The sequence below is a fragment of the Hypanus sabinus genome, chromosome 1 (assembly GCF_030144855.1).
Source record: "Hypanus sabinus isolate sHypSab1 chromosome 1, sHypSab1.hap1, whole genome shotgun sequence".
NCBI lineage: Eukaryota > Metazoa > Chordata > Chondrichthyes > Myliobatiformes > Dasyatidae > Hypanus > Hypanus sabinus.
The window spans coordinates 93,144,130-93,169,366 of NC_082706.1; the positions used below are offsets into that span (position 1 = coordinate 93,144,130).

Here is a 25,237-nt window from a genome sequence, read left to right on the forward strand (position 1 = left end):
AGGTTTGATTTTGTCATTTAAAGTAAAATTGAATAGGTATATGGACAGGAAAGGAATGGAGGGTTATGGGCTAAATGCCGGTCAGTGGGACTAGGTGAGAGTAAGCATTGGGCATGGAGTAGAAGGGCCGAGATGGCCTGTTTCCGTGCTGTGATTGTTATATGGTTATGTTAAGTGTCAGGAAGTCATGCTGCAGCTGTAAAAAGCCTTAGTTAGGTCACATTTGGGGTATCAGGTTCAATTCTGGTCACCCTATTACAGGAGGGTGTGGAGGATATGGAAAATGAGCCATTGGGGCTGGGGTCACCAGAATCTCCTAAGATTAAAGAATATTAGCTATAAAGGCGATGCTGGACAGACATAGGCTGCTTTCTCTGGCACACTGAAGGCTGAGAGGAGACCTGTTGGAAGTTAATAAAATTTTGAGATTTACAGTTTTAAGGCAGGAGGGGGAAAGCTTAAGGGAGATGTGCAGGCCAAATGTGTGCGAGTGTTTTTAAATACAGAGTGGTGGACGCCTGGAACACACTAGGGGTTGTGGCGCATGCAGATGTGATAGTGGCGATAAAGTGGTATTTAGAGAGACACAGGCAGGGAATGGAGGGATATGGTTCATGTGCAAGTAGATGGAATTAGGTTCATTGGTCAGTACAAACTTCGTGGGCAGATGGGCCTGTTCCTATGCTGTACTGTTCTAAGTGCCTGGTCCCATTTCACAAGGGATAGAACTTCATTGGGAATTGGGTGCAACATTTCAAAACACACAATTATCACTTTTAGGTGTGACTGTGAATTTAAAAAAAAACACAAGGAAAAATGGGCTTGATCTCAAGACAACCATTTTCAGGAATTTCCCCTCCCTTGACCACCACTATAAACATTCTCAGAATATGACAGAATTTGCTGCAGGATTTCACCTTGCACCCTCCATCCAAACTGAAAGTGAGAAAGAACAAAGGAGGGGAAGGCATCAGGAAACTTTAAATACCTGTCTACTTTCATAGAACGATTTTATCATTTTCGACAAATAGTAGATTTCCCAGCAATGCTAAATTTAACCAGCTTCAGAGACCAGCATGTTACTGGACCAGGCAAGGAAGGAAGCGAAGAACTTACCTTTTCGCCATCCTTGAACCAGAGCAGTGTGGGATATCCTCGCACCTGGCTATCAGAGCACAGCTGCTGATGGAGGGTGCAGTCAACCTGGGAAAAGATCAGAACAGAATCAACACCCTTATGTGCCACAGCAATACCGCTTCAAAGTGTGCATATCCTTGTTTTCCCCAACTATCACTAACTCTGCTCACTTGCTGGTTAGCTTTAACCACACAGTCCCTAACATTCAATTACCTCAAGGAAAGAACCATTCCAGCAAGGAGACCTTTCAGCTCACACTGCGCCCTAAGAAATCCATTCCCTGCTAATTACTCTTCTCTTTCCCTCCAGCCCATTACTCACAAGTGCCTATCCAATTCTGTTTCCACCACAGTGCCGTCAAGAGGGTTACGTGTTGTCACCTGCAGCGTTTTGAATAAAATTATTCTCTTCAGACCCTCTTATCTAAAGCATTCTCAGTTTAAATCTATAACCCTGGCAAATATCACTGACTCTGGAATCTTAGGATGACATGCAAGATACAGCAGAAATCTCTGCTCTCCTCAGTGCTTCTGAGGTTTGGTCTACCTACAGCAGGCATCTCAAAGCACTAGAAAAATTACACTAAAGCCATTTTGGCCAAATTCATTTTAAGCATAACTGAACCAATGTCAGTATCCTTTGCCAAACCAAAGCTGAGCTTAGTCAAAGTCAAGTTTGCTGTTACATGCAATGAAAAATGTTCTTGCAACATCTCAGGCACATACACTCAGATACATGATTGCAAGAGAAGCAAATCATACACAATTTCTACAAGAGAGTACACAATTAAAAACACAAAAAGCATCAAGTCCATTGTAGTGCAATGCGGTCATGGTTTGGCTACACTCGGGTGGTGATTGTGCAGGCTGGTTCAAGAGCTTAACGGTTGCAGGAAAGTAGCTTTTCTTTCACAAAAAACCTTCACAACCTTTCATAAAAGGTTGGTTTGTGGGTGCAGTGGGCTATCAAGGCGGCAAGAGGAATGTGGCCTTCATTGTAGAGGGACTGAATTTAAGAGCAGGGAGGAAGTGCTGCAACTGTACAGGACACTGGTGAGGCCGCACCAGAGTACTGCATGCGGTTCTGGAGGTGGTGCAGAGGAAGTTCACCAGATTGATTTAGAGATGAGGGGGTTAGACTATGAGGACAGATTGAGTTGCCTGGGATTGGACTCACTGGAATTCAGAAGGATGAGAGGAGATCTTATAGAGACATCTATAATTATGAAATTCGTCAGGATCTGTCCTGACGAAGGGTCTCAGCCCGAAACGTCGACAGCGCTTCTCCCTATAGATGCTGCCTGGCCTGCTGTTTTGCACCAGCATTTTGTGTGTGTTGTTGTGTGAAAAGCAGTCAGAGTGGCATTAAGAACTGCAGGGCTATGCATCAGGAGAACTCAAGCAGCAGAGTCACACCATCTCACCAGCCAACTAGCTACCTCTCTGCTGCCTTATGTGGAATGGTGCCATTGTGGGTTCAGAGGCGACCAAGAGGCCAAGCAAATGCTTGATCCCGAAGGACTGCTCAAGAAGAAACAGTCATAAAAATTACTTGAAGCTGCTCTGAAAGACCTCAGCCTGCGCTCTCCACCATCAGGCTCACAGTGGGACATCCCTTTAACTTCAGAATTCCCTCACTGAATCAATTCTGCTTCTAAGAACCAAAACCCTGGCCAATGGAATTGACTTTGTACTATCTTGAGTGAAATTGGATTTTCAGTTGACTTCTTCATCTAATGGTCTTCTAAAGCAAGTGACAGTGAAGATTTTTTAAGAGTACCGCACACAGTAGTATTGGGAATGATAATCCATCCAAATACTGAAAAGCAATGCATTCTTGAGAGCTTCCAGACCTCTAGGTAAAACAAACACCCAGGACTAACCACAGAGAGCTTACTTGGCTATTTCTTGCGCTCACTCCAAATCCTTACTTTGGTTCAATAGAGCTATAGTGATCAAACAGAGGCAGGAAGATAAGCGGCTGTGAACTTTACACCTACAGTATCTTGGGTTTATTTTATATTGTATGGATCAGATTTTTGTCTACAAGACTGTGTTCTCCGAGCCCAGGTATTTCTTCTCACCCCACAATCTACTGAGCATGGCCACATGCCAGGCGTTCTTTTCTAAACCTATCCAGAAAAGCTATTTCTTGTCCCTCTCAATGCTCCCACCTTGCCAATTTTCACACTGTCAGAATGCTCGAAGGCCGCTGCCAACTGTTCCCACGCTGGGGCCAGAGCCTTGCAGTGTCCGCACCACGGAGCGAAGAACTTGATGAAGTGAAAGCCTAGAAAAGAATTTCATTAGCAGTTACAGAGATTGTTATTAAATAAGACAACAGTCAATGTGTTCTTGCTGAGAATTTAGATGAAAGTTGTAAAATTAGGAATTTTTAAAAACATTTACCTTTCTCTTGTAAACCAAATACAGTGCCTTAAGAAGTATTTAGCCCCCACAACTATTTTCACATTTTACTGTCTCAGTTTCTAAATTAAAAAAATATTGAAATGGGATTTTTTTTGAGCAAATCTACAGAACACTGTGCATCATGTCAAATCAAACGAAAACCAGCCAACAATTTACTAAAAAGTAAAAATCAGAACTGTAGGCTGAAAAGTATTCATCCCCTTTGTAATTGCTATGCTAAATTTCTTAAGATAGAATGCTGTATTTACCCTACCAACTCACCCAATTTGTTGATGTGGAAAATTGGGAGGATCCCCTGAATAAATACTCCCTCTCTCTGCAAGGACCAACAGTAGGGTACATAAACCAAAATGAGCTTTCAAGGCAAACCAGGGAAATAATACAGAGAAGCACAAATCTGCAGAAGGCTACAAGACCACCTCAAAAGGCACTAAACATACCGTGGAGCTCAGTGCAGTCAATTGTGTGATGAAAAATTATGCAACCACAGCCACACTGCCTAGGTTAGTCCATCCCTCTAAACTTAGTCACCAGAGAAGAATGGCACCTGTAAGAGAAGCTACTGTGACACCAATAAGTGAGCTACAGTAGTCAGTGGCTGCCACTGGAGAGGAAGTTCATTGCACAAAAAATGGTATTTATGGAAGAGTGACAAGGACGAATCTCTGGCTTTAAAAAAATCATACCCTTGCCTGTCAATACTTTGTAAAGCTTTGATTTCAATGGATACTGCCCGACCTGCTGAGTTCATCCAGCTTGTTTGTACATGTTGATTTGACCACAGCATCTGCAGTGTACTTTGTGAAGTGTTGCTTAGAAGCTACTGTAAAGATGTGGAAGAAGGTCCTGTGGTCAGATGAAGCCAAAGTGGAACTTTACGGCCTCAACACTAAGCGATACATGTGGTGTAAATACTGAGCGTCAGCAGATAACACCATTGTAAAGTATGGTGAAGGTAGCATCATGCTTTGGGGGTGCTTTTCAGCAGCAGGGACTGGATTGATGGGAAGATGAATGCAGAAAGATGCTGGGCAAAAACCTGCTAGCCTCTGCCTGGAAGTTTAAATTGGGGAGGAAGTTTGACTTTCAGCAAGGCAATAATCGAGAAAAAGCACACAGCCAGAACAACAGGATGGCTTCAAATGAAGAACATTGATGCCCTTGAGTGGCCCAGTCAGAGTCTGGACCTTAACCCAATCAAACATCTCTTGCAAGACCTCAAGATTGCTGTCCACTGCCACTCCCCAAATAACTTGAGCAATTTTTCACAGAAGGATGGGCAAATCTTGCTCCATCACATCTTGCAAAGCTAATAGAGATTTATCTAAAAAGACTACTAGCTGCAATACCTCTGAAAGGTGGGTGAACTACATAATGAGCAAACGGGCATCAACAGCTTTGAACTACTGACATACCAGTTTTTCAGTTTTTAAGATTTTCATGCTTTACAATTTCCCCTGCTCTACTGTGAAAAATGAGCATGTGATTCACAAATAAAAACACCAGTTAAATTGATCAAAATCCCTTGTTGCAATTCTCATTTATGTGAGTAACAGATTGCAGCTGAAACCTTTACAAAGCACTGTATGTGCTTTCACCAGGGAACTTGCAATTCCAAACACTTGATTTGCAAACATTTTTACTTGTCATCATCACAAGTGTAAAAAGCTGGGAGCTTATTGATTTAGGATACAAACATTCCTAGCAAGGTTGGTATCCTTACGTGCTTAAGGAAGGGACCACATTCTCACACTACTGTTGTTGGCGTGGTGAAGATGCTCCAACTGTACTTCACTCCAAGATCCTGACACAATACCAATGGAGAAAACATGGTATATTCTCAAATCAAGATGTTTGTTGAGGAACTTGGAGCAAATGGTATTCTTGTTGACCAAAATGGAATATTTATTTGCGGAGACCTTTGATTAAGTACTGCAATCTGTCCTTAAGACGAAGCAAGCTACAGCCACAGCACGTTAACAGCAGTGTGCCATTTATAGTTCCCTGCAACCCAAGTCCTTGGTGTCGAGAGGCAGTTGACAAGTTACACAGTACGCACTTCAGCAGACTACATCAGCTGAAGCGGTCTCACCAGATCATCCAAAATTACAGAGGAGTGTTGCAAATCCTTCTTCCCAAAGAAGGAATGATGAGCACACCTTTACTTTCATTATGACCTTCTCAATATTCATATTCAAACAACAATGTCTCTATAGGAATTGAGCTAAGAATTATTCAGACGATTCCATACTACATTTAATAGAATGTTTCAGATAGCAATGTGCAACAAACTTTTTTTTATCTAAGAGGAATTGATAACCAATGTTGTAAGGGGGAGTTGCTAGCACCATTCTTTTAAATTGGTTGATACATCTAAAGCACATATATAGAAACATAAGACTTAGCCTGGTGTAGAACAGACCTTGTCCAGTGTGTAACTTGAAGTTGTTGGCTGAGAGTTCATACAAGCCCTGCTTGGATTCTGGGACTGTGGAAGATTCCTGCTTTGATTCAGTCTGCTAAAGAGAGTAAAATACCTTGGGTTTATAACCACTAAATAAGTAAATCACACTTTACAATTAGGTAGATACTTCATTGATTCCAAAGGAAATTGCAGTGTCACAATAGCATTACAAGTGCACAGATATACAAATATTAGAAGGAAGAAAAAATTTTAAAAAATAAGTTACCTCCAGAGGTCTAACAGGAGGAGACATCACTTCCCTGGCTATAAGTTGACTCATTATAGAATCTAATGGCCGAGGGTAAGAATGATCTGAAGTTTGTTAAGTGTTATACAAGAGAAGATGAAATACCGGATCTCTTGTATGCAAATATTAAAGATGCATACAGCTCCACAGCTCTACCCTCACTTAGAAGATCAGATCACAACCTGGTTCACCTCATGCCCTTGTATAAACCCAAAGTACAGCAACAGCTAGCTACCACCAAGATAGTAAAGAAATTGTCTCCAGAGGCCATCAAGGTCTTGAAGGGCTGCTTTGAGGTTACTGACTAGAATGTGCTTTGTGAACCATATGGGGAGGACATTAACGGACTTACTAATTGCTACATCAACTTCTGTGTGGACACTGTAATGCCATCAAGGACTGCTCGCTGCTTCCCTAACAACAAACCATGGGTCAAAAGTGATCTAAAGAAGGTAAAGGAGAAGATTAAGGTGGCTACAGAGGAATACAGGAGAGAGCTGGTGAACAAGCTTGGCCAGAGTAGCACATGGGAGGTGTGGAAAGGCATGAAGAACATCAATGGCTTCAATCAGCCTAGCTGTAGAACCTTGGAATGCAACCATGAATGGGCTAATGAGTTAAACCAATTCTTCAATAGGTTTGACAATTGCCCTCCTGTTCACCACCTCCTCAGCAGTCCAGGTGCCGAGGCACCCAATGCTCCCTCAGCACCAACCCCTTCCCTCCTCCTCCTCATGGATGAACAAAACAGGCTATCACTCTTCATCCCCTCCTTGCCCTGCACCTACCATCCTCCCCTCCACATACCAACTGCTATCATTCCAATTTTCACCTCCCCCAGACTCCACCTGCCAACTCCCCTGTCATCATGGACTCACCTTCACCACTGAGCAGGTGAGAAGGGCTCTGGGAAAAGCATTTTCAATCTGAGTCTCATCCTGGAAAGTGTCCTGACTCTGTTGAAAACATCATGTCCCAGTACCCAAGAAGGGTCAACTGAAAGTCTTGAATGACTACTGTCCAGTGGCCCTGACCTCATACATCAAGAAGACCCTAGAGAGGCTGGTCCTGGCTCACCTCCAACCCCTGGTTAGACCAGCACTCAATCCCCTGCATTTTGCCTACCAGGAGCACACTGGAGTTGACGATGCTGTCATCTACCTGCTGAACAGAGTCTACTCCCATTCGGATAAGCAGGACAGCACTGTGAGGGTCATGTTTTTGATTTCTCAAGGGCCTTCAATACCATACAGCCTTCATTGCTGGGGGAAAAGCTCTGTTCAATACAGGCCGGAACTTCCATTGTATTTTGGATAATGAACTACCTGACTGGCAGACCACAGTTTGTGCGGCTTCAGAACTGTGTGTCAGGCATGGCTATAAGCAGCACTAGGGCCCCACAAGGGACTGTACTGGCTCCCTTCCTGTTTACCCTGTATAGCTCGGATTTTAGATACAACACTGAGTCATGTCACCTGCAGAAGTTCTCTGATGACTCAATAGTAGTTGGGTGTACAAAGGGAGGACAGGAGGATGAATACAGGGACCTGGTGAAGGACTTTGTCAAGTGTTGCAAGCTGAATCATCTGCAGCTCAGCATCAGTAAGACAAAGGAAATGGTGAGATTGTCTTTAGGAAGACTAAGCCTGCACAGCTCCCTGTTAATATTGATGGTGAGGATGTGGATGTGGTGAGGACCTACAAATACCTGATGGGGCACCTGGATGACAGACTTGAGTGGAGCATCAACACTGAGGCTGTGTACAATAAGGGCCAGAGTCGCCTCTACTTCCTGAGGAGAATAATGCCATTTGGAGTATGCAGGCCTCTCCTTTACATGTTCTACTGATCTGTTGTCGCCAGTATAATCTTCTATATGGTGGTGTGCTCAAACAGGCTTAAAAAAACTGATTAGAAAGGCTGGTTCTGTTACAGGAGTCAAACTGGACACACTGGAGGCTGTGGTAGAAAAAAAGACCCTATGGAAAATCCTGGCTAATTCAGGACAATGTTTCTCACCCTCTGCTGAACAGAGAAGCACTTTCAGTAATAGATTAAGGGAAGCGTGCTGCTCCAAAGAGCGCTATCAAGGAGACAAAACTGCTCGCAAATACCAATTTGACAGCAAGAAAGTAGCCATTTTCCACTGTGGGTGTGCTGTAGAACACAGAGCAGTACAACACATGGACAGTCCTTTCAGCCCATCATGCCTGTGTTGACCCATCTAACCAATTACATCAATCCCACCTGCTTCATCTCCCTTAATTTCGTGAATACCCTGTCTTTTTATCACAGCTCAACACATGGGCTCTGGTTCTTGTCTCTCATTAGCTGAGCTGTTTATTGGTACATGTTTGATGCATCTGACTCACTGCCTTCTGAAGTGGCCTTGAAGTCAAAGATTCAGTTTGGGACTGGAGTCACTTGTGGCCAAAACCAGATACTTTCAGAGTTCAATATGAAAGAGTCATCCAAAAGGTTAGAGTCATAGAAAAGTACAGTACAGAAGCAAACCCTTTGGCCCATCTGATCCATGCTGAGTCATTTAAAATGCTACCACAGCCCTCCATACCCCTACCATCCATGTACCTATCCAAACCTCCCTTAGACATTGATATCGAGCTCGCATACACAACTTGTTCTGGCAGCTCGTTCCACACACTCTCACGACCTTCGAGAAGTTTCCCCTCATGTTCACCTTAAACTTTTCACCTTTCACCCTTAACCCATGACCTCTAGCTGTAGTACCACCCAACCTCAGTGGAAAAAGCCTGTTTGCACTCACCCTATCTATGCCGCTCATAATTTTGTAGACCTCTATCAAATCTCCCCTCAATCTTCTACGTTCCGAGAAATAAAGTCCTAACCTAGAGCCCATGAGATTCAAAACAATTTGGATTCAAATCGGCTCAGTTTTATGAGCTGGAGGGTGATGGTGGAGGGTTGCTTTTATGACTGGAAGCGTCTAATCACCAGCATACTTGTTCCTGCAGTGGATGTCATTATGATACCCAAAACTGTTGTATTCAGCATTGATATTTTTAAAACGTATGTTGCAAACACAGTTCTTTAACACTTACTGAGCCAAGATTATGCTGTTGTCTAAATAAATCTTCTGATTCAGAATGATTGCCTCTATCACTAAGGCCCTGGTCTAGGCTCCAGTATATCCATTTTCTTTCCCCCTTTTTTATTTACAAACATATTAAGAATTGGCATAGCTCAATTGTAAATGTGTGGCTCCGATCACGGTCGCTAATATTTGCATTTGATGGGTCTTTGCTATTATTGACCGTGCTTTAAAATGAGGAGGTAACTGACTCACCACCAAGCTCTGAATTGGAAGCCAGGTCACTGCTGATGGATGTGTTTCGTTTTGTTTGCTGAGTAAATTTGTGTGTGTATGTTTGGCACCAAATGTTGCATAGGATTTGGAGGGATGAGATCACAGTCTGTGACCAGGTGAGTTGGGGATCTTCTACCCAAACCCACACAGGGCCCTCCAACCTACCCAAGGATCCACCTTGTGCCCCTCTTATTTCTCATCTGTTTGGTGCCCAAGCCAACATCCTCTGATAAGGACCAAGTTATATATGCATTCTGACAATACCCTACCCCACTCGACCTGCTCCTGCTGCACTGCATCGCTCTTGCCACAGCCCACCTCCACCCACCTTGCACCTCCCACTCCAACTCCTCTGCTGCTGAAGCCATCACCCTGCCTTTACACTTGACATTTCCAATGCACTCCACACTACCCTCTGTTCAACCTTCCAACACTGCTGAGGTTGAAATGTATCTTCGGTCAGATGTGCCAAATTTGAGCTGCGAGAACTTTTGTATGTATTTACATTTTTCTCCACACACATGAAAGCAAATTTTACTTTGCATCTCAAATTTTTGGATAGTGATCTGTAAATATTGTGTAAGGATAGATTTCCATTACTCCAAGTGGCTGGGTCACAGTGGTCACTTCTCTGGTTCAGAAACTCAGTTCTACAAAGGGAGTTCAGCTTGCTTTGCCCCATTCACACATTACACCTGGATGACCTGACACTCTGTGGCTTCTCTCCAGTCACTGGCTTGATTTGGTCTTGTCCTTCTATATGGCACCCTGTGACAGCTTTAGTCCTTCAGTTGTGCCCTCTGTTTCCCAAAGTAATTCCAAATACATTGCTTCATGAGGTGCTGCCAATGCCCCTCATTACCCTCAAAATCTACCGCCACAGACTGCCCTGATAAACACCCATTTTAAAATCCCATCCAAAGAGAAGCAGCTGTTCTGCACAGGCCACTTATCACAGAACTGTTTAAAGACAAAGGCGAGCTTCATCACATGTACATTCAATTACACAGTGAAATGCACTGTTTGCATCAAATCAGAGAGGATTGTGCTGGGCAGCCTGCAAGTGTCTCCATGTTTCTGTGCCAACAACTTATGAACCCTAACTATATGTCTTTGGAAAGTGGAAGGCAACCAGAGCACCGGAAGGAAGACCATGCGGTCACGGGAAGAATGCGCAAACTTCTTCAAGGCAGTGACAGCAACCGAACCCCTATCTCATACCGTAACGCGTTACGCTAACCGCTATACTACAGTGCCGCCCACTTGCTCATTTAAACCAAACTCGAGTTAATAAATCCAAAACCTTCATGACTCTGACAAGAACAGTAACAAAATGACGAAATCCACTGGGTAAGACAAAACAAGGGATGCGATCTTCACAGCAAGACTACTTTAGCAGTGAAGAGAGGAGGCACAGGGTGGTCAGACTAGTAACTGAGCACCAAGATTGAATCCCTTAGTGTCAGAAAATTTCTACCAAGTACTAATTCACGCAGGGGACCATTTCACCTCATCAACCAAGCAGCAGCTTGCAAGCACCAGATGTTCACACATTCTGTACACACTGCAGTTTCTCAGAACTATTTTAAACACCACAGTAGCCTAAAGTTAGACATGGACCCATGAGTCACTGCACCCTGCCACCCAGTACACCTAACCAGTTTTGCTGTCATTCATTTTACAGTGGCTTCAACTACTGCCACGTGTACCAGTCAGTGATAAACCTGCACCCTCCCAATCTACTGTTTTAAATATAAAGTCACAAACCTCTGAAAATAAGGAACTGATCCTAGAGGTTCAAGTAATGCAATTTTTAATCATGGAGTCAGAGTTAAACAGCACAGAAACAGGCCACTCAACCCATCTAGTCCATGTCGATCAAGGTAAGCTAGTCCCACCTGCCTGTGTTTGGCCCATATCTCTCTAAATGAGGGATCCCCAACCTTTTTTATGGCATGAACCAATACCATTAATATTGGGAACCCCTGCCTAAATCCTCTCTATCAATGAACTATTAAAGTTGGGAAGTTTACTTCCTTGGCCCAACTCATCCATGCCAACCAAGGTGCCTTTTGAGCTAGTTCTACTTCTCCACATTTGGCTCATATCCCTCTGAAACCTTTCCTATCCACGGACCTGCCCAAAAGTCTTGGAAGCATAATTTCATCCACCTCTACCACCTCCTCCGGCAACTTGTTCTATATACTGATGACCCTCTCTGTGATAAACTTGCCCCTCAGCTCCCCTTTAAATCTCCACCCCTCAAAATCTTCCTGATGTCCTCTCTAGTTTTAAACTCCTCTAACCTGGGAAAAAGGATGAGACCATCCACCTATCCATTCCCCTCATGATTCTATAAGCTTCGACATCCCTCAGCCTCCTTTACTGTCATAATCTATCCAATCTCTCCTTATAACTCAAGCCCACCAGTCCCTGTAACACTCTTGTGAACTTTCTGCACACGTTTCTAGCTTTATTGCGGCCTTCCTATAACAAAGTGACTAGAACGACAAACACCTCAGGTGCAGTCTCACCAATGATCTACACGGCCATAAGACAACATCCCAACTCATGTGTCCAGAGTTCCTTATCCATCCACCAGTGACTGTCCAATGTAAGTGTATGCTTCAACATTAGTCTCAGACTGATCATCCATGCTGATGATCAATTATCTTCCAATGCTAATCCCATTTACCAGAACTAAGTTCACAGCTCATCATCCCTTGGCAATTCAAATACACCTTAAAAGAATTTCTAAATGTTGTGATACTTTCTAAATACCTCCAGCACTCCCTCAGGTACAGATGCAAACCATCATCTGGGTCAAAAACAATATTCCTCGGATGCCTTCTAAATGTCTTACTCCTTCCTTAAAAACTTCTGCCTTCTAGCTTTAGATAGCCCTTTTATGAGAAAACAAATGTATTTCTGCTCAATTTTATATACTTCAAGTTCCCTTCAGCATCCCCCACTCCAAGGAAGACAAACGCAGCCTAATTAGTCTCTTCCCTTAACTCAAATGCTCCATCCCAGGGCAACAACCTGGTGAATTTCCTCAAAATATAAGGAAACCTTAATTGGCTATTATTTTCCATGTGCCTTCCTCAAGAACTGGTACACGTCCAATTAATTAATCAAGTTGGCTGTCTTACAAAGATCAGTACAGGCACAGGAACAGGCTCCTTGGCCTACAAAGTTGTGCTGAACTGATTAAGCTCATGATACCAAGTCCTCTCTGCTTGCACCTGGCCCATATCTGTCCATTCTTTGCATATTCTTTGGCCTATGCAAATATTTCCATTCTATCAGTCTCCACCACCAGCTCTGGCAATGCACCCCAGTCACCTACCACTCTATGTAAAAAATGTACCCTTCACATCTCCTTTGAAGTTACCCTTTCACCTTAAAAGCATGCCCTCTTGTATCAGTCATTTCAACCTTGGGAAGAAGATACTTCTCTGCCTATCTATGCCTCTCGGAATTTTACAAACTTCTATCTGAACCTTAGGAAGAAGCTACAAGAGCCTCAGGATCCGCACCACCAGGTTCAGAAACAGTTATTACCCCTCAACCACCCGGCTCTGTTGAGCACAAGCACCTTCACCATCTTCTCATTTCAGATTCCACCAACTCTTCACATGAAACCAATTCTTCTACAGATCCTCTATAAACCTTCCAACCTCTCATCTTATACCTCGGCCCTTCTGGTTCAGACATGCTACCATGAGGAGAAAGATTCTGACCATCTATCCTATCCATCTCCTCGGAAGTTTGTCCACCACTGTCAGGTCACCCTTCAGTCTCCTCCACTCCATGGATTAACTGTGCAACAAGGACCAGTTATGTTTTGCACTCTGCATCTGAAATTCAGTTCCACTGACTTTGAACAATCCAAATGTCAGTGATAATATCAAATGAGCTATCAAAACTACTCACAACAGTAGCATTCAAACTCGCAGGCTCAAGGACATGACTTAAGTCGCATAGGAATACCACCATTATTAACAGGTTATTCTTAGTTACATAGCACCATTAAAAAATTGTTTACATCCTCATGGCTTCTAAGATCTGTCACCCGTCCTGAGTTGTTACCAAGTCGAATCAACATCCCCAGCAGCACAATCCAGGCACTTACCATATTCTGTAAAAATGTTTTACAGAAAGTTTCGGTAAAAACTTTCTCCCTCTCACTTTAAACACATATCCTCTAGCATTTGACATTTCGACCCTGGGAGAAAGATTCTGCATTGTCTGTATCTGACTGGACTAAAGGCCAAATAAAAATTCAATGGATTCTGGTTAATTGGGACACATTGGGAGCAGTACATTTTGGCCCAATTAAGCAGCTGCTCTAATTAGCCGAAGCTTCATGGAAATAGTTGAAAAGGTATAGAAAAGACAAACTACCACTTAACTGAGTAACAAGTTATGTAAATGAAATACTGAACAAATTAGAACACTACAAATGCCACTACAGTACTATAAAACAGTGCATTAGTCCCGAATAGCTCTCGACAGAGGAATTAATCTTGTGTACACTGCTGTGTGTGTGGTGTTCAGGTAGCAGCTGTAGTGAAGGGGCTTGTTGTGTCCATTCTGGGGTAGCTCGCTCTCTGTTCGTCCCCACTGGACAGTCATCTCTCAGCTGTGGCTCCTAGTAGCTGTTACGTACAACAGCAGCCACACTCTGGTGCACTGCTTCCACTGGTGAGGGAGCCGGAGAGCCTCAGACCCTGGTAAAACAAGGACGTGGCAGAACTAGCATGTGAAGTTAGCTTCAGTGGATGAGATCAACAGTGAGATCCTACGGCCAGGAAGGCTCTGCCACACCGTGGAGAGCGAAGGGCATGACAAGACACAAAGGAGTCATGGTTGTCCACTGCAGCCAAGGAAGACCCCGGTTTCTGATGACTACTCAAACCACTGGACCTGGAATGCAGAGGTCAGGAGATCGGAACTGTCCCAGTGCAATGGCGTTTTCACTTTAAAAACTCTCCTGCACAGGTTTCAAACGGCATCGTCAGATAATACGGACAAGTAACATGCTGCTGTGTTCTTTTGATTTGACTATAAATCAACAAAATCAGCACGGTGTCAGTAATGGACTGCCTCCATAACATGCTTTCAACAATTGCATCCTCCACATCTCCATTTTTATTGTAACATTCACGGTGACTGTCATTACCTTCAAATTCTTCGTGGCTCCTACCCTGCTGAAGTAGTGAAATTGATTCATTTTTCTCTCCCGGCTGTTTCTGGCATCTCCAAGCCTGAATGCTCAAAACCGCAGTGAGCAAAACAATTCTAAACTGCCTTACTGCTTACTTCTGGCCAATTAACTGAAACAAAAGTCACTGCTTTTTTTAACGCAAACACATGCAACTGACGCTATTTAAAACTGTTCACTCTAAGCAGTGTAGTGTCTAACTGCCACACAAGTTCATGCGACTGACGCTAGTTGGACACTGCTTGGCAACAGTCTCATGTCCCAATTAAGTGGCATGGTGTCCCAAATAAATGAAGGGAATCCCAGTTATTATCTCAATTAGTATTTGTTTTCAAGAGTTATCCCAAGTAAGTGGTTTCCCCAATTATAGACCTATTAACCAGAATCCCCAGTACTTCATATGAAAAGTCCCAGAGACAAAAAAAAGGTGCCATGTCTAAATGCATACACATGTAGGAAAGGGAACACAGGGAAACAAGCAGCTAAAGAGATTCTAGGCCTTAGATTCAAAACGAGGACACCATTTGTTAACTAGTGAGTCCACAAAATTATTCAACGAAAGCAAACTTAATGGTTTAATAAAGCAATGCAAACTCTTCGCATTTGTTACATATACACAATTTCTAAATTATATTTTTTTCCCAAAACAGGCTAGGTTTTAATGTTTAGAAGAACAGCCTTGAAAATAATCAGCTCAAATGTAGCAATGAATGAACACAAAACGACAGAAGTTATTATGGATGGCAGCAAAGCAAATGAATGAAGAGGGCTACTGTTCTACAATCGTACATTGGGCCTCTTTGGAAAGTGACACACAGATAAATCAGAGTGCAATTGGATGGAGAATTAAAGTGACGAGTAATTGCAAGCCCAGGTCACTTAATCTGTGTATGATTGCTTTAATGCAGTGGGAACTAATTATCAGATTCCCTTCCAAAATGAGTGAACTCTTCCAGTCACCTTTACAGATCCATTTCAATTAACAGATTGGTCAACTAACTGAGTGTCACTGCTGTACTTGGACTTGAACTTAGTCCGGATCATTAACCCAGAACTCCAAATTACTGGCCCAATAAAAGAATCACTCTACTTTTGTACCTCTCGTGGGTCATTATTATTTCTCATTTGTAATACAAATGTGATCAGAGTGACTTACAACAGGTTCAGCACTCATGGTCTGAAGCATCCAGGTTTCCAGTGACTGGAGGTCCCGAGGCCCCTGATATTTCACTGCTTCCTGGCTGGGTTTGAATAACTTCAGTCTGGAGAATAAAAGAGAGCACAGACTGCAGGAAAAGTGAAACTGCACAGAAGCCCTCTGATGTGCCTATCAGTGGCATCAAAAATACTGAGCAATTAACAAATGTTGGACAAAGCTGAAATGGGAAAATGAAGTACCCAAGATAGATTACAATGTCTACATGATTGTTCAACAGTCATTTAGGACAGCGTGGGGGGGGGGGGGGGGGGGTGGAGGAACAGAGTTGACATGTGAACAGATAACATTTGGACTGACAATTAAACTTACGATAGTTGATTGGAGCCAACAATGCAACAGTAAAGGTGCATACTGCATCACTAAAGCTTATCTACTGCTGAAAAGACCATAAGAAACACTAGCAGAATTAGGCCATTTCGCCCATCATGTCTGCTATGCTATTCCATCACGGTTGATTTATTATCTCTCTCAACCCCATTTTCCTGCCTTCCTACCTTTGATACCCTGACTAATCAATAATCTATCAACCTCCACTTTAAATAAACCCAATGACTTGGCCTCCACAAACATTTGTGGCAATGAATTCCACAGATTCACCACCCTCTGGTTAAAGAAATTCCTCATCTCTTTTCGAAATGAAAATCCCTCTAGTCTGAAGTGTGTCCTTTGGTCCTAGACTCCCCCACTATAGGAAACATCCTCCCAACATTCACTCTTCCTAGGCCTTTCAATATTTGATAGGTTTCAATGGGATCTTCCGCGCCCCCCCCCCCCCATTCTTCTAAACTCCAGAGAGTACAAGTTCAGTGCCACCAAATGCCCCTCGTACATTAACCCTTTCCTTTTCAGAATTATTCTCATGAACCTCCTCTGGAACCTCACCAATACCAGCGCATCTTTTCTTAGATAAGGGGCCCAAAAGGAGCATTTCATCATCAGAGAGAGCAGCCTTCTACAAGCATTGCAGAAAAATAATATCAACAGAATGGATTCAAACAGAATGTTGTGTCAGTTCCATTGTTTAGTTCTATAAGTAGGAAATAATTTTGGACTAGGCCAAATCTAAAATAAACAAACTTAAGTAACAGGGGGATTAAAAAAAAACAGCAGTTAAAATCTGGAAAGCATAACCAGGGAGTTTCAACTGTAGCTTTCAAAAGGGATCTGTTAAGTACCTGATAGGAAAGGCTCTGCAGGGCAGTGGGAAGAGAGACATCATGGATTGTTCTAACATAAAGATAGTACGGATTCAATGGGCCACATAGTCTCATTCCACGCAGTAAATATTTGTGTTAAACAAACTGTCACTGGAACAAAGCTCAGGCTGGAGATTCTTAAACAGAATCAGTCCCTCTTCAATTGATTAGCCCCTTTCAAAGGCAAGGTTGGGAACTGAACAAATCTCAGATAATGACAACAGCATAATGCTTTGGAGAATGCAAACCACCAGTCAACTAAGTGGCACACGGTCCACCACTCCCTATTCTGCAAGATACTTACCAAAAATATTTTCAAAGGAGCCCCTCTCACAAACCCAACACTTACGTAGGATATCCCCGGACTCCATGATCAGAACAGATCTTGGTGTCTTTCGTGCAGTCAACTTTAGCAATGTTAAGTGGAGGTGAATCCATGTTGTTGTACTTGTCCCCTAGTTCATTCCATGTAGACTGAAGCCTCTGACAATGTCCGCACCTGTACAAACAAACAGTACGTCTCAATGAAACTCTACAGTGGGTGGTGTTCACACCTACGTTCTGAAGGCTGAAGCTCGTGCTAATCGTGCATTCGTGTTTCAGAGGCAGACTTGATCCACTCTCGTGCAGCAGTGGATTACATTTGCAAGGACACACTGAGTAACAGACTTCACAATCATCTTCAGCAGCCTCAAATTTAGTTGCCATAGCAACACATCTCCATTCTACATTTGCTTACAAAGTCCGGGCTCCAACCAAGAGGCTGAACACTGACCCAATTCTGCCACGGACTGAGGTCAAGCATGAGATTAGTGGGTGGGCAGAGAAGATGCTTCAATGATTGTTTTCAAAAGCAGCATGGAATATGCAACACCCAGGCCAGCTTGGCTACCTCCTGACCTCGCGAGCACTCCAAATGTAGAGAGGGCCAGGGAAGAACTGGGGACCTTGTATCCCTGCCTCAGGAGCATGTGGATGCCAGTGAAATTGGAAGAAAGGGCGATGCCTGTCACCTCACTTTCCCACCCACTCAAACACCTTATGACGGGTTCTCTGGATCATTCTTAAGGGTCTTTACTGCTGACAGAACAGGAGTGGGAGCAAGGCATCTTCAACTCTAAAAGGAACAAACGGCCATCAACGGGAACTCAGCTTGTTGGGTGGAATCTGGGGGTTGGGGAGATAAAGGAATTGTCAAGATTTCAGGTCAAAACCCTGCACGAGGACCACTGCATCAGCTTTACCATGAAACGTCAACAATTCCACTCTCTCCCCGCCCACAGATATTGCTCAACCCGCTGAGTTCCTCCAGCAGACTGTCGCTCCAGATTCCAGCAACAGCTGTCTCTTGTGCCTCAACTCTGAAGGATGCTCTAATAATGAGGTAGCAAAAAAGCTCAACAGCTTGAAAATAAATCAAGGACTTGTTGCCAGGTCACTCATTTCATTAAATCTCTTTTACTGACCACTTTCAAAATATTACTTCGTCCCACTTTCTGATCCTCAGTTGTTGCCGAGTGGCCGGACATTGGTCCCACCAATGACAGATACAACTCCAGTGATCAGGGTTTAATACCGATCTCTTGTGCTGTCTGCAAAGAATTAGCATGTCTTCCTTACAACCACAAACATTTCCCCAGAATGCTCCAGCTTCCTCCCACACCCCACAATTGTGTTGGTAGCTTAATTGACCACTCTAAGCTGCCCTGTATGTAGGTGAGTGGTAGATTCTGGGGGAAGTGGAGTGTGGCAGTTAATGGGAACACAGAAGGAACAAAATGGGTTAGGATAGAACCAGAGTGACAACACAAATGATGGGCTGAAGGGCCCAATTCTGTAAAGCATCTCCCTGACAACAAAAATCCATTAAAATAATTCACTATGCTTGGCTGAACACGTGTTTTTTTTTAAAAACACACTGTACACACCACCCCAAAACAATAAAAGTCAAGTTCACTGCAGCCAACACTCAAAAGACCTCTGCATTGATTCTAGTCAACCAACTAGAAGACATTTATATCTTGGCACTTATTACCAAAAAATTTGAAGCTGCTGGGCACTTACACCAGACCACTGCCTGAGGTCAAATTAAGATGTAGGTCTTTTCCAGAGACCCACAATTGAAAGCTAAGGTAGGGGAACAACTAATCTGTAGCCAACTGAAATAGGTCAATTTTCAGTGAACTTCAGAGAAAACCAGGAATAGTTTATAAGAAAAGTTGCTCTTTTCCAAGATGCAATGGATTAGCTACAAGGAACATACTTAAAAAAAACTTCCACTGTCATAGTGGTGGAAAAGTATCTCTACAAAACATTCTCTTCCCAGCGAGTATTAAAGTGTTGGAAAAGTTTGCAAACTATGACCCAAAATAATTGTTACATTTTGCATTATAAAATGCTGCCATATTTCAGATTTCAGGAGTCAGCACATATTGATTTGGTTTCTTCTAACGTCGTAATGTTAGACTGCAGAAGAAAGGAAAGGGGTTTGAAGTGATGCACGGCCTGGCTCATAGTAAAGAACTTCACGGTTTGTCTACTTAACAGGAAGTGCAGAGGGAGGAAGGTCTGGATTATGCATCACGATACTTCTTACCAGAGTGAGTTTAAATGGTTGCATCTGTAACCACTCACTAAGAGCAGCTTTGACAAAGATGGTGTTTACATATAACTACTGAAATCACTCGCCCTAAAAACAAAAAGGCCAGTTTTTGCAAAAGCACGTTACGTAACTTGCTCTTCCACTGCTTTTCTTCGGGTGCCACGTATACAGCTCACGCAGGCCACATGGATGGAGGATGAAATTCAGTACAATGGGCATAGCAATCTACCGTGCAAATATATATATATCCTTTCATAATTCGCTTAATAATGCACTATTATATATTCCGCCTGAGATTTTACTTCGAACAGGAACCAGTTGTGAACTTTGAATACTGACTTCCTCTGCTAGGTACTTTTACAAAGAATCCTATGCGGATATCACCCGAGTTCGATCCCCACATTAAAGTTTGCAAACCACTCCCCCCGCACTGCCAAAATAAACACATGATATAATCAACAGAAGATTAAAGATGCCAAGCGAACTTTACCAGGGCGCAAAGAACATGATGAAGTGAGGGGTGGTCTGCACTGCGTGGCTGAAGAGGTCCGCATCGTAGAGGTGTTTGCTGTGTTGGTCCACGGCTTCGGATTCTTGCGGAGAGCCCCGCACATAGCCCAGGAGAAGAGACAGCAGCAGGAGCAGGGGCAGGGGCAGGGGCAGGGGCAATCTCAGTGTGGCCATTCTCTCCGACTGCACTTGCAAATCAGAATAACATAAACAGACGGCAGCGAAGGCAGTCCGGCCGCTGTCTGCGAAAATTAAAAAATACACATATATAAAAAATAAGTCTACGTGGAATGCGGACCGGCAAGCCGCAAAGTGAACGAATGGCAGACGGCTAAGGGAACTACCTGCCTGTTTTACCACAGCTTCGCGTCAGTTCAGACGGTCACTCCCCACCCCCCGCACGCAATTGCCTCGCCTCTCTTGTCAATCAAATGCCTCTCCGTCCCAGAGGGAGGAGCGCTGGGAATGGGGCAAGTTGTCAGAGCGCTTTTAGGAAGGGAAGGAATTCCATGGACTCAGTGATCAGGTTAGAGACAGAAATAAGAGCCCAGGCAGTTGCAGTGTTTTTTGACATAGAAAAAAACCTATGACATGAGGTGGAAGGAAGGATTGTTAATTAAATTGCACAAAATGGGGGTTGGTGGGAGAATTTTTAATTGGATAAAAGATTTTTTGTTTCATAGGAAAATTCAAGTTCGGATTGGGTCAGAGTTATCAAATCAGTACATAGTGGGAAATGGCACACCTCAGGGTAGTGTGATTAGCCCGTTTCCTTTCATCATTATGATCAATGATGTCTTCACAAAGGTACCAATGGATATAGGTGGGTCATTGTCTGCGGATGATGGGGCCTTGCGGAAAAGAGGTAGGAATATGGAGCATATAATCAGGAAACTACAAGGAGCAATTGATGAAGTGGTGGAGTGGCGTTATGATTGGGGATGTAGATTTTCAGTAGAAAAAACTCAAACTGTATGTTTCACCAGGAAAAGAATTGAGGTAGGGAAAAAGTTGAGGATGTATGGGATAGAATTAGAAAGGGTTAGATCATTTAAATTTCTGGGAGTTACATTTGATTCACGGTTAACATGGGCAGGCCATATCAGGAAAGTTGAGGAGAAATGTAAAAAAGTAATAAATGTGATGAGATGTTTGACTGGCAGGGAATGGGGAGCAAGTTGTTCAGCATTGAAGAGAATGTATGTGGCTTTAGTGAGATCTGTATTGGACTATGGAAGTGTAGCATATGAATCAGCAGCTCGGTATCTTATCAGGAAACTGGATGTGATTCAGGCTCAGGTTTTGAGAATGTGCAGTGGGGCTTTTAAAACATCACCGGTATCAGCCGTACAGGTAGAATTGGGAGTAATGCCTTTGGAGCTAAGAAGGAAGCAATTGATGGCAAACTGCTGGGCTAATTTGAAGGGGCACAATGATTCTCACCCTGCTGAAGGAGTGTTGCAGGAGTGCTGGGAGAATGGGAGGTTTCAGAGGGATAACTTTAGTCAGGTAGGGAATAATATTGCTAAAGAATGTGGAGTGTTTGATCTCAGGGTAAGTCCTTCAGTAGTTTAACTGGTTGTAGCTCCATGGAAGCTTGTATGGCCTGACATAGACTGGCATTTGTTAGAGGTAAAAAGGAAAGGAAAATATAAAACTGATTTGGTAAGTGCATTTAACTATCATGTGATGGAAAAGAATAGTGGTTATTCTCAGATTTATACAGATGGTGCTAAGAAACCTGAAACAGGAGTGATGGGGATTGGGGTGGCTATACTAGCAAAAGAAATTGGAATCAGCAGAAGAACATCTATTAAGTTAGGAGTGCATACAGTGGAGATGTTGGCAGAGTTGGTTGTGTTGCGATGGGTGGAGAAAGCTAGACTAGTCAGACTGTTGATATGCTCCGATTCATCCTCAGTTCTAGCAAGTTTAAGGTTTTTCACTCAAGCAGCTGGCAAGATGTACTTTATGAAGTCTTTCAGTCAGTCATAAGAGTTGCAAATCAGGGGGGTCAGGTTAAATTTCTTATGGGTTCCAGCTCATATAGAGGTGAAGGAGAATGAGAGGGTGGATGAGTTGGCAAAGAGGGTGTTAAAGAAAGAAAATATAGAAATGCACATTAGTATCAGTAAAACAGAGGCTAAGTGTGTAATTTGGGAAAGAATTATCCAATTGTGGCGAGAAAGATGGAACAGAGAGGGGAAAGGGAGGTATGTATATCAAATACAAAAGAGGGTTACAGGTACTAGGGTAGGCAGTGGATACAGAAGAGAGGAAATTGTGTGGACTAGGTTAAGGCTGGGGCACTGTGCACTAAACCAAACATTGAAAATGATAGGGAAACACCAGACAGGATTGTGTGAGGAATGTCAGGAAGAGGAGTCAGTAGAACATGTAATTCTGAGTTGCAGGAAGTATGGGATGCAGAGAGAGATGATGAGAATTAATCTAAGGAAATTGGGGGTGCAGGAATTCACATTAAAAGGGTTACTGGGCATGAGTGAGAGGACACAGGTCAGGGTACTTTTAGCTTTCTTAAGGGATACAGTGGTTTTTTATAGGATATGATGGATAAGCAGGAATAGGGTACTAGGATGGCCAAAGAAAAAAGGATAAAGTGTAGATTAGGGTGGGTATGTGTGTGTGTGTGTGTGTGTGTGTGTGAATGGGTGAAGGAATTTAGAATGTAACTCCATCGTCTGATCCACACCCCGGAGCAGAAGGTGGCGGTAATGCACCATTAAACTGGGTACTAACCGCCGTAAAACAACGAGGAGGAGGAAGGAGCACTGTCTTTCGATCCGTCTTTTGCTGGCATTGCTCCCGGTTAGGCACGGCGAATGAAGTTCCTACGAACGAAGAAGATGTCAAGTCAAGACTATTGCCATAAGTGACTATGCAGAATGTATTGACCAAACAACCATAAGAATATAAAGAACTTTGCACTGTGTTTTTGTATATTGAATGAGCATAACCTTAATATTAAAAATGCACAAATACAATGAGGTCCAGGTGTTATGAAATGCTTGCAACTGCATCACCACACTAGGTATAGGCAACACAGAGAATATATATTCACCGGACATTTTATTAGGTACTTAATAATGTGGCCACTGAGGGTGTGTTCATGGTCTTCTGCTGTGGTAGCCCATACACTCCAAGGGTCAACGTGTTGTGCGTTCAGCGATGTACTTCTGGATGCCACTGTTAAAATCCGTGGTTATTTGGGTTACTGTTGGCTTCTACTCAGCTTGAACCAGTCTGGCCATTCTCTCCTGACCTCTCCCATAAACAAGGCATTTTCAGCCGCAGAATTGATGCTCACTCAATTTTTCTGTGTGTATTTCAAACCAGTCTCTGTAAACTCTAGAGGTTTGTGCGTGAAAACCCTGGGAAATCAATAGTTTCTCAGATACTCAAACCACCCTGTCTGGCACCAACAATCACTACACAGTCAAGGTCACTCAGATCACATTCCTTCCCCCATTCTGATGTTTGGTCTGACCAACAGCTGAGCCTCTTGACCATGTCTGCAATGCTTGTATGCATTCGGTTGCTGCCACACTCATTGGCTGGATAAATATTTGCATTAAGGAGAAGGTGTACCTAATAAAGAAGCCACGAAATGTAAATAATACAATTTATACAAGATAGTGAGGAGCGAGAGAGAGCAAATGAGACCTTAGTGTGACAGCAAGATGTAAATCAAAGACAAATCTATGCCAGTGAAAAAGGTGGTCTGTAGTGTTCCATTGGTTAAGCATCCTGGTCTTCAAAGTGTTCAAATAGATTTACATAATTTACAGAAAGCAAGGGAGAGGGTACCAGAAAAGAGGAAGGAGGACATGCGAGAAGGTGATGGGTGAAGCCTGCTCGGTGGGGGAGGGGGGCTGAAGTAAGAAGCTGGGAGGTGATTAGTGGAAAAGACAAAGGTCTGGAGAAGAAGGATTCTGATTGGAGAAAAGAGCAGATGTTCAGAGAAAGGGAAGGAGGAGGGGCACTGAGGGGGAGGTGATAGGCAGATGAGGAGACCAGAGTGGGGAAATGAAGAGGGAAACATTACTGGAAATTGAAGAAATGGATGTTCATGCCATCAGGTTGGAGGCCACCTGGATGGAATATGAGGTATTGCTCCTCCAGCCTGAGTGTGACCTCATCATGGCAGAATGGGAGGCCATGGAATATGTCAAAATGGGAATGGGGTTAGGAACTAAAACAATTGGCCACCAGGAAACTCCACTTCTTGCGGATGGAGCCGCCAATCTATGTCAGGTCTCATCGATGTAGAGGAAGCTGCATCAGAAATGCCAGATAGAATAGACAACCCCTACAGATTCACAGGGGAATTGTTGCCTCACAAGGATGGGTTGTTTGGGGCCATGAATGAAGGTGAGGGAGGAGGTCAATGGGTAGATGTAGACTTCTGCTGCTTGCAGGGTTAAGTACCAGGAGGGAGATTAGTGGCGAGGGATGAGTGGACAAGGGAATCACAGTGCGAATGATCCCTGCTGAAAGCAGAGAGTGTGGGGAGGTAAAAATGTGTCTGGTGGTAGGGTCTTGTTGAAGATGACAGAAGTTACAGAGAAAGATGTGTTGGATGTGGAGACTCATGGGGTGGTAGATGAGGACACCAGGAACTCTATCCCTGTTATGTTTGTGGTAAGACAAGGTGAGCGTGGATATCTGGGAAATGGAGGAGATGTGGGTGAGGACAGCATCATCGGTGGAGGAAGGGAATCCCCTTTCTTTGAAGAAGAAGGACATCTCTGATGTCCTGGAAAGGAAAGCTTCATTCTGAGAAAAAAAGGAAGGAACTGAGAAAAGGGAATAGCATTTTTACAGGAGATCAGGTGGGAG

The 25,237-nt window shown here is 43.4% G+C and overlaps 1 protein-coding gene across 3 annotated transcripts in view; it reads right to left on the reverse strand.

The window, feature by feature from the left end:
- txndc5 (thioredoxin domain containing 5) overlaps positions 1-23,213 on the reverse strand; it is a 36,114-nt gene extending 12,901 nt beyond the window's left edge. The window contains exons 1-7 of one of the 3 annotated variants that reach the window (XM_059972363.1): positions 23,138-23,213; positions 20,358-20,619; positions 17,615-17,764; positions 16,007-16,112; positions 5,989-6,082; positions 3,311-3,426; positions 1,117-1,203 (exon numbers count right to left, since the gene is read on the reverse strand). In XM_059972363.1, coding sequence (XP_059828346.1) covers positions 1,117-1,203; positions 3,311-3,426; positions 5,989-6,082; positions 16,007-16,112; positions 17,615-17,764; positions 20,358-20,619; positions 23,138-23,198 — 876 coding nt within the window. In that variant the 5' untranslated portion in view covers positions 23,199-23,213. Of the gene's footprint in view, positions 1-1,116; positions 1,204-3,310; positions 3,427-5,988; positions 6,086-16,006; positions 16,113-17,614; positions 17,765-20,357; positions 20,620-20,721; positions 20,760-23,137 lie in introns of those variants that run through there. The other 2 variants (XM_059972355.1, XM_059972370.1) reach the window with 2 other exon arrangements.
- Positions 23,214-25,237: the final 2,024 nt, after the last annotated feature.